Source organism: Microtus ochrogaster, unplaced genomic scaffold (genome assembly GCF_000317375.1).
Source record: "Microtus ochrogaster isolate Prairie Vole_2 unplaced genomic scaffold, MicOch1.0 UNK66, whole genome shotgun sequence".
Taxonomy (NCBI): Eukaryota; Metazoa; Chordata; class Mammalia; order Rodentia; family Cricetidae; genus Microtus; species Microtus ochrogaster.
In genome coordinates this window covers 474,733-485,148 of record NW_004949164.1, presented here as the reverse complement: position 1 = coordinate 485,148, position 10,416 = coordinate 474,733, and the positions used below count along the sequence as shown (strand labels likewise).

Below are 10,416 nucleotides of genomic sequence, written 5' to 3'. Positions count from 1 at the left end.
ATAAATTTAAAAAATAAAAAAAAAGAAATTATGAAAACAAGAAGGAAAAACAAAAAAAAAAGACTTACTTAAAGCACTAGAGAGGTCTCAAAGGAGACTGTGGGGCTGAGGCCACCCAATGTGGCCTCGTGAAAAGCCCTTCCTTAGCTCTGTCACTGACCCTTCCAGGGAGACAGTGAACTTTCCTTCCTCTCTTTTGACCTCATTTTCCTCATCCAGGAACTGTGATGGGATTCCGTGAAAGGTTCGTGCAGCCCACAAAGTGGCAGACTGCTTCTCAGTTGGATAGGAACTCCCATCATGAGAGGACCAGGAAAAGAGCTCTGGACATGTGAGCCACAGATTTGCCCTCCAATCAAAACACTGGTGGAACTGAGGGGCCCTGCTAATGCAGCAGCTATGCAGTTGGAACTGGAGCAGGGTGGATAGGTACTCATTTTCCTACATCTCTAAACGATCTGGATACAAAACTTTCATTCTGCAGAATAAAGGTGAAGAAAACAATTCGATGCTCAAACTGGCTTTTAAAAATAATACCAAGTTTCTGTTCTGAATTATGTTACAGCAGAAAAACACATGTATGCAATTTTGCTTAAACTTATCTCAGATAAACCTTTTCTAATTATCAATTAAAGCAAGTTAGTCCTCATAATAATGATCTGCCAACTAATCGATACTTCTGGAAAGTTTATTCTGAGTCTTGCACATTTGAGAGACAGCAGCAAACAAGGCTTACCCAGCTCTGGGTGAGAGAAGTACACTGTACATCAGTAGGAATAAAAATTAATGTGTTGCTAAGTTTTATGGGAAACATTAAGTGGATAGCTATGATAGAAAACAACCGGTGAGTATATTACATGGGGTGCTCTAAGGCCAAGCTGCCTAAGGCAGTGGCATCCTTGCAGAAGTGAGACAGAGCCCACACACTGAGTTGGGAGATTAGCATAGGCAGAAAGGCTGGTGAGTACCAAAGCCCTACATAGAAGCAAGCCTAGAGTGTCTGGAGAGACATGCCAAGACCCATGGAGGAGTACGACAGACATGGAAGGAGGGAGGGACAAAGCCCTTGGTTTCAGGGCTATGGGGAGCTGCAGGCTTCTGGGGTGGTAATGTGTTCCCTCACATCTGGACATCTGATGCAGATGTCTGCTGCACTGAATGGGAGACCTCAAAGTAGCATTTATATTCACACACCAGATGTCACTGGTCAACACATGACACGATGAAATATGTGAAATTAGAAACCAGATTCCAAGAAAGTATGAGATAGAATAGGTACATCTTTTGATAAGACTATTATAAGCAATAGCCAGGCTGCAGTTATGTTAGTGTGTGCCCACTAGCACACCAACTCCAGGAGAAGAAATATATTACATTTTCTGACTAACATATTCCTAGAATCTGGGACAGTACCTGGCACTCACAAGGAGTTTGAAAAAAAAATTATACATATATGCATGTATGTGTGTATATAAATAGCCAAATATGACAAATCAAAATGTGACATGTTTAATGATGATAATTTTCTTTGTAATAAGCTTGCTTTTATTTTTCCATAATTCTGTGCCACTTTTATATGTGAGAGGAAAGAACTGTGGTTATTAAAAGTGTGATGGCCTTGGCTCTGATTTTCCAGACTCAGCATCAAATAAAGACTTTGACAGCTGTATGCAGGACCATATCAGATAGCAAATTTTATTTCCTTGGACTGTTCCAAGGACAGAAAACAAGTTTCACTTCATGCCACTCAAACATGTCAGATAGATGGGAAGGTTCTGGGCTTCACTTAGGAGCAGAGGTCCATGAGGAGTCACCTGAAAACAGGGAAAGGACCCAGACGTACAAACACACAGAACTTGTCATCTCTGTCCTTGAAGTCAAAATCATGACCCTCAAACTTCCAGCACAATCCTGGGTTCATGATGTCAACTAAAAAGTTGACTAAAAACTCAAGTTCATTAATGTTTGAGAAACTCCCAAATGTACATTTAATGTTGCCCACACGTTCAACTACACTGTCTTCCGATGTCCGCTGTATGTTGCATATATGTATTAAACTGTTTCCTTCCTGTCTTCTCTCCTTAAACCTCCCCTAGTTTCAGCACATCTGTCCCTGCCCTGTCCCTGCCTCTGTTCCTACCCTTGATTCTGCCTCACCTGGCATTAAGGAAACCAAAGAAAGCAGCTAGGTACACCTTAGTCTCCCTACTAAGAGTAGCCAGCAGCTCTCCATTATTGTGCTTCTGCAACCTCATGCTGAGAAGCAAGCACCCTCCTCCCTGCCAGAGATCAACCTATCTTTACCTCCAGAGTTCACTCCTATGAACCAAATCTAAAAGTTCCCCCCCCATCTTTGAGACATACATGCATACACACACAGACACTTAACACACATACACACCACATGCCCACACAAGCATACACACATGAGCATACCTGTACACATATGCAAATACACACGCACATGTACACACACATATACATACACACATGCATATACACAAGCATAAACCCCAACACATACACACTCATATACACACGCACATGCATGCACACACATACACACCCAATTCCCCTGTTGCATGGGCTCCCCATTCTCTGAACCTGTAGAGGAAGGGTACAACTCTGAAGCTGCTGCCTCCTCCTCTCACCTCTCGTTTCTCTGGGGATGTCTCCAGGCCCATCCATATTGGAGAGCACCCCCTTTCCACCAGCAGGCTGTGCAGGCTGTCCAGCAACCATGTTCCTCTCCTCATCTTCCCTGTCACCTCCACAGTCATCAAGCCCCTGAGAGTGTCCCCAGGTTCTGCCCTGAGCCCTCTAGAACTTCTCGACAGAGGGAGGAGGGTGCTGTCTCCTATTCCACAGCTCTACAAACTGTATGCACACAGAAGGGACTGTACAGCTCTGTGCCCAGACTATCCATCAGGACATGTACATCACCGCCTAGTGCATATGGTACAGAGTTGACTTCTCACAGGCTCTGTCTCCCTACTCACAAGCGTATATTCAGAAACAGTACATCACACTGCGTGCCAAAACACAGGCCTCCTTCAGCAAAGAGTACCACTTCATGAAGCCATGGGGCTTGGCCTTTCACAAGGTTCTCCCTCCCAGATGCACCCCACATGCTATGATACCTAAGTCATGAGCATCTTCATGTCAACTATGCCAGGAACACCTAACCAATCCCTTGCTAACCCTACAACCTGTTCTCTCCACTGGTTTCTTCTCCAAAATTAGGTCTCTAAAGTAATGGAAGAAAAACAGAATACAGATACTTGGTAATTCTTGGTCAGTTTTTCCATAGGAGGCTCTGAGGGCTTTGTGCTCACAGATAAGCAGTAGGGAACCCTGTAATGTTAAGCACACAGGGGTGTTCATTCAAGGGAAGGATGTGTTTTCCAGTCTGGTGACTGTTGCACTATCCGTGTGACCAGAGACAGCAGTGGAACCCACACCCCTACTCTGAGACTTTTTTCATAAACTCGTTCTTCTTAGCCAACCTGTAGAACGTCTTTATGGAACATGTCATATGTATTTGACAAAGAGATTCAACGTAGTCACATCTGATCTTTTTTTAGTATCTTTTCTTGCTCAAAGAGATTTATGCATGCTTTGTTGTATTGGAAGCATTGAGTTACTTATCAACAGAGATGTTTTCACCAAAATGTGCTATGCTTAAGTATGTTCAAAATAAACCACTCCAGATCAGACTCCAGAAGTTTAAGCAGCACCAGGTATTGAGCCCTACTGAAAGGAACTGCCTTCCTGCCTCCCATGGATCATCTCTCTCCAGGCATGCCATGGCTTCAGAGACCCCTTCCTTTTTCAAATCAGGGCAGATTTTTAAATCATCTATTAATAATATAATAATACATGTTGAGAAGAATCCCTGACAACTTGAAGCCATGGAATGACTGACATATCAAAATCTTTTTTTATCACCACAGGAACTAGGCCCCAAATCCTCTGTGGCAGGCCTTTTCTGATCTAGACGATTCTCACAGTGGACCCAGAATACCAGAAGACAGCAGGGAGGCCTATCCTTGGTGATGACAAGCCAGTAACGGGTACTTAATAAGTAGTCTGGGTTTCTCTGTGTACAAGGACGGAGAAGAGAAAGCCGGGAGAAGAGGAGCTCGTCCATACAGCTAATGGCTCGGGGCACAGGTGCATGAACTGGAAAACAGAGGCGTTTCCAGCCGCAGATGTGATGCATATACTTTCTGCACTCTTCAAAGGGTTCACATTGCCCTTTAGAGAAAAGTAACACCAGCACACGAGACTCGAAGAAATGCGGAGGTACTCCAAGAGATTATACGATAAATAGTGTGCCACTAAGTACTTCCTGTGGTATCCTCTGAGGGGCATTTTCATCCTTTTATCAGAATTTATGTTTTTTTTTCATTTCTATAAACAGAATAGTCATTTGTTGTACATACATTGTTCTGTCATCAAATTTGCACATGGTGATGTTCTTTGGAGATGCCTCCAGGGTGCTAAATACCAAATTCATACCTAAATGATAACTGGGTCCCAAGTTTTAGTCACTAGAAGAAATGCTGTATACAGCCATGCCTAGATGCACGTATGTGGTGTATCTGCCCTGTAGTTATCAGGTAAATTTCTAACTAGAGAATTCAGATAATAGTTAATGTATATAACGTACTAGGCTCCCTGCCAAAGCCACAACAGTTCAGATTTTGATTCACAGAATCCTCTCCTTCCACTAAGAACATAACTCCATCCCTTTTGAAAAAGAGACTGAGATCTCTGTGCATAAGATGATGTATACATATACATATGGATATATAATGCTCCCTTTTTTGCTTCTGCTATACCTATGACCACACATATTAAAACAGTCTCTATCCGTCAGAAAGGATCCTGTGAATTAAGAAATCAGCTCAAGGATGCTGGGTGGTGATGGCGCCCGCCTTTAATCCCAGCACTGAGGAGGCAGAGGCAAGCAGATCTCTGTGAGTTCGAGCCCAGCCTGGTGAACAGAGCAAGTTCCAGAACAGTCAAGGCTACACCAAGAAACCTTGTCTTGAAAAACAAAAAAAAAAAATCAAACAAAAACTCATCCCTATGTTAGGTTGACTACCACCTGCTTTTTCTGGCACACCATTCTTGACACTGCGCCTAGAGTTATTTCCAAACACAAAGGCTTTGAAGATTTTATGTTGGGATAATTAAATGTAACAACCTCTTTTCGTGACTTCTGGAGTTTATACTACCGCATAGTATCTATCCACTCCAAGAATGCACAGATATTCATTATGAGAATTTTGGGAGTAGTTTTTCTGAAACGGGGTCTCTCTATGTAAGGTGAGCCTGGATAACCTGCAACTTAATGTGTAGACCAGGCAGGACTCATACTCAGAGAAATTTGCCTGCTTCCGTCTCCCAATGCCCAGCTGATTAAAAAATTTGTTTTTTAAAAAAAATAAATTTCAAGAAAATGAAAATGATTGTCTGGCCATCTAAACTTCTTCTAATAGGAACATAGCCAAGATGTGCTTCACACCGTACCTGACCTCAGGCTCAGTTTCTGGCTATGAGCGGAGGAGATGGACAGAGGCACAACTCAGCTGCCAATGAGCTCCACAGCCCACTCTGGAGCTCACAGATACGTACACACACTCCACACTTCACCTAAAACTAGTGTGTGAGTGCACACATGTGCATGTGTTTATATATTATTACAATCATGCATACATGTCTGCATGTAGCTCTATATACACTTGTATACGTTGTTATCGATCTTCAAGGAGATGGGAACCACTATAGAAAAGAAACTTTATTTAATTGTATAAAAACATCTACTGGCTACATCACTGTACACTAACACTTCTTAACAAATTCATCAAAGACACTTCTTTACAGTCCAGGCATGGTGGCGCATGCCTTTGGTCCTATCACTTGGAAGGCAGAAGCAGAAGTAAGTTCAAGGCCAACCTAGTCCACATAGGGAGTTCCAGACAGTCAAAAAACATAAACAAATAAATTCGTTTAAATTTAAAGGGGAATTTAAATGCATGCTTCATCCATTTTCATTTGCACACAAACACACACACACACACACACACACACACACACACACACACCAGAATTCAGCAATGAATGAAGTTTCCAGCGCCCATATAAACTGCTGTGTAGTAACACCTAGTTATAGTCCTGTGGCACAAGAGGCTTCTTTAAGTAGAGGTGCCTGGGTCGCATTCTCCTTTATTATGGCCCAGTCTTACTAGCCAGACTAGGCATCAGCATCTCTAAAGTCCCACTGCTGATCCTAGTGCAGGGGCTACCAATGCAGAAAAGACAACATGGTCTCTTGTGAGTGGCCTCCTCCTTCATACCAGTGCCCTTTGTACTGCCTCCCCACCTTTCCACTCACAGAACCCGGAGTATGAGAACCATTGTTTTACAAACACACACCCACTGTCTCTAATGAAAGGCTAAATCACTCTCTTTCCAGAAAAAGGAACTCACCCCATACTGAGCCTTCTTTTGTTTTTTTATGACATGGGATTATCTTCAGGGAAATATATAATGCACTCTGAGACTATTCCTCACCCCACCCAACTCCCCCCCTCTCAGTAGTCCTCTCTGTTCCCAGACAGTTTTGCTTCCCCTTTCATGTCACCAGTACATATGGATTTTATTCAAGAACCCAGAGCAAAGCACAGAGTCCTTCCTTGACATAGAATCAGCCTAGATAACACACAGAGCCTCTCTATAGATGCAAATTAGCAGAGAAAGGGGAAGCATAAAAAACCTTGAGCCAATGAATGAAGACGGCCACTGAAAGGCTGGTGACAATCTGTCAGCTCTTCTTGCAGCCACTCAAACCCACAGGCAAACTGTACTTCCTATGCGCTGGCATGAAGGCACTGGACGATGGCTCCACCAACGCCAGCAGACAGGCCGCAGAGCTCATCCTGCGTTAGCTTCAAGATGCTACGGGATAAAGTGTTTGAGTTTTTAAGGCTCTAATGCAATTTTCAATGAGAAGAATTTGTGGTGGCTACAGTACCCACACTTTAATTCGAGCCAGATGCTTTTCTCAATTTTTAAATTTATTTTTAGCCTAGCACATGGCTTCAGTGGGAACTGAAAATGATAGATATACACACTCATTTCATCACGCTCGCAGTGTGAAAAGAGTAACACTTGCAGCCCTTTGTGTGCGCTGGCTTTCAGGAAAGCAAGGAATCGCACTGTGAAGGAATGGACGGGAAATCTGCTTATGTCGTTAGGCAGCATCTCTCTATAGAAGGACAATCACAATCCCAGCCAGAGCCTAAATACATTGCAGCATCCTGTTTAGCAACTTTTATTCGGAAACCTTCAAAGTTTTTACATAGAATCAGCTGAAAAGAAAACAGCATAAGCAAGCAATGCTCTTGAGCTGATTTTTAGGAAATGTTTAATAACAGACCTAGGGTAGAAAATAATACCCATCCAACACACACACACACACACACACACACACACACACACACACACACACACACCACAGAGAGAGACTTGAAAAGCAGTAGTAGGCTATTGGGGTTTTTGTTTGGTTTGGTTTGGTTTGGTTTTTTTTTTTTTTTCTGTTCCATGGCATCGGATGATGTGTAGGCAAGTGGGCCAAATCAATCAAGGCAGCCAGTGCCCCATCTGTACAATGAGAGCTGCTGTTGGGTTGGGATTACCACAAATTTCAAGTCTTCACCATCCATTTCCTTGACAGTACCTAAAACAAAGTCCCCTGCCTGGCAAGGGAAAGAGAAAGCAGAGTGCTCCTGTGAATCTAGAACCAACCGGTCTGGGAGGATGCTGTGCTCTGGACTCTGCAGAGGTCGCTCACACTGCTCTGCATCCACCCTCACACACAACAGACCTAGTTGGGACATTCAATGAGAGGCGGTAAACTAAGATCAACTCACCGGAGATGTGGTTAATAGAAGGATAGATCCGTTCTTTATTTCATTGCGATTCTGCAAAAGATGAAAAGAAGAGCTTTAGTAAATCTTTGAGTAGAAGTTTTATAAAGAGGACAAAACCAAATGTATCTCAACCTGGATTCTATGTGGCAGGCATTCTGATGATTTCCTCTCTTTTTATTTGTGTAATTTTTAATTATTTGTATGAAGAAGCTTAACTCAAATAATAGGAATATGAGACTTCAAAGTAACCAAGCAAAATAATAACTGTACAATTGTATTCGGAAAACATGGCCTAGAAATTCTACACCTGATAGAAGTAAAAACATGTACACAAAAAAGGCACAAAAAGCTTGTATACTGACATCCACAGAAGCATTCATTGCTACATCAAAGTTTTTCAAAAAATAAGTGTAGTAATAGTTGTATAACCCCCTCCCAAACTAAACAGAATCAAATTGAAGTAAATAAAATAGTTAAATTTTGCTCTGTAAAGCATATCTCAACAAAGCTGATTTTTTTAAAGGGTTTCTTGGCATTGGCTGATTTCTTATCATGATCCCTTCGAACAAGGAACAAGCAGCAAGAATGAGCAGATTTCAGATCAGTCTGTGAGCATGGAGTCTCCCTTGGCATCCTTAGCACTAAAGATTGAGTTTCGCTGTCTATTCCGGTTCTTTGCATGAGAGTGTGCACCATGCTCAGCTTGCAGGAGTTGGCAATCAGAGCACTCACCCTGGTTGTAGCCCCAAGGAGCTCAGAGACCAGTGGGCTCCCTTTCCACATCCTTTGAAACAGCACAACAGGTGCACAGAGCTGGTGGGAAATTCCTCACTGCTGTGCCAAAGGCACTGTTTCTTTCCATCACTGTTTGCTTGTCCAGTTCTCAGTAGTTATAGACAATAAATTGTATACAAAAAACCTAGCAGTCAGGGACAGGATTGCACACTCCCCCTCCCCCCCCCCAAGAAAAGTACTTCTGGATACCTCGTACCATGCCCAGGCAAGCTTAAAGTCCATCCTCAATGAAAAGAACAAGGGCCTTCCATCCCTAGCTAGAATGTCCCAGGAACACCAAATCACTCTGGAGGGTGTCATCTCTTTATTACCAGATGGATAAATTGGGGCCCAATGACCACAGAGTAGGCTGGCTGGGAAAAACAATGTAAACCGATCATTTCAAGCTTAATCAATCTATAGTCTATGAGAATGAAGGACTTCAGCAAATACTAGTTGGAGGGTACTGGGGAAGCTGAAAGTCTACCATCCCTCCCCCATGACCAGCTTCGGAACACACACCAAGGAATCAGAGTTGGAAGATGGAGAACTGAAATTCTTATTAACTAGGGAAACTGAAGAACAGGCAGCCTCATGAAGTAGGGCCCTCAGATCAGGCAAGACTGAGAGCAGGCCACCTTCCAAAGAATATCTGAACCTTCCAATTTGGGATTGGAAGAAGCCAGAAAAGTCTAGAGATATCTTCTCACAGAAAACTGGAGTGGGGAGTTATTTTATTCTTATTGTGCATAGGGTTGAAGATCTTGTTTTTTCTTGTTTATCTAACCACAGCAGTAACTCTATGCACACTTTCAAGATAGAAACCAGAGCTCATCTTGGCCCAACATCAGAGGAGACCGGAAGGAGTCTGACCTCGGTGACCTGACAGCAGAGGCTTTGCTCTACTTGTTGATCCTGTTTCCTTACTGGGGCAGTCCAACCGCCAGTCAGCTGGTATGAAAGCAGAGAGGATGAAGTGAAGGAAAGCCCTGTGGCTCCCCACTGTTTCCCTAACTAGTGGGGTTCTAGTAGGAGCTGGACTGGAAGAAAAGAGAATCTGCCCCTAGGCTCTCCTATATCCATCTACATGGTAATACATTCCTAGCTTTCTGAAATCAGAGCATGACTTCTATGAAGATAGAGCCAGAGTTTGGTCTGTTCACTTGCTTAAAGCCAAAGTATTAAAGCTACCGATAGACAGAGCTGGTTTCAAGTATCTAGCTAGCTATTCTGATCTGATTCTTCTTCCTTGCCTGATTGTATGAAAGAAGCAGGAGAGCCTGGCCTAGCCTGGGACTATTTAAAATGAAAGCAGTTTCTGCTGTTCTTAGAATGGCAGCCATCCCTCTGCCCACATCCCTGAGCCAATAGCAAATTCTCCTTTTCTGCCTAATGCATGGTTCATATTTTGCATAAAAGAGGGACAGATAGGTAGGTAGGTAGGCAGGTAGGTAGGTACGTAGGTAGGTATAGGTAGGTAGGTAGGTAGAGGTAGGTAGGTAGGTAGAGGTAGGTAGATAGAGGTAGGTAGGTAGGTAGGTAGGTAGGTAGGTAGGTAGGTAGGTAGAGGTAGGTAGGTAGAGGTAGGTAGGTAGAGGTAAGTAGGTAGGTAGGTAGGTAGGTAGGTAGGTAGGTAGGTAGGTAGAGGTAGGTAGGTAGGTAGGTAGGTAGGTAGGTAGGTAGGTAGGTAGAGGTAGGTAGG

At 43.2% G+C, this 10,416-nt stretch overlaps 1 protein-coding gene across 5 annotated transcripts in view; it reads right to left on the bottom strand.

The window, feature by feature from the left end:
* Positions 1 to 10,416, bottom strand: part of Elmo1 (engulfment and cell motility 1) — a 532,260-nt gene that overhangs the window by 372,720 nt on the left and 149,124 nt on the right. For all 5 annotated transcript variants that reach the window (XM_026777428.1, XM_005369890.2, XM_026777430.1 and 2 more), the window contains one exon: positions 7,941 to 7,991. In XM_026777428.1, coding sequence (XP_026633229.1) covers positions 7,941 to 7,991 — 51 coding nt within the window. The remainder of the gene's footprint in view (positions 1 to 7,940; positions 7,992 to 10,416) is intronic.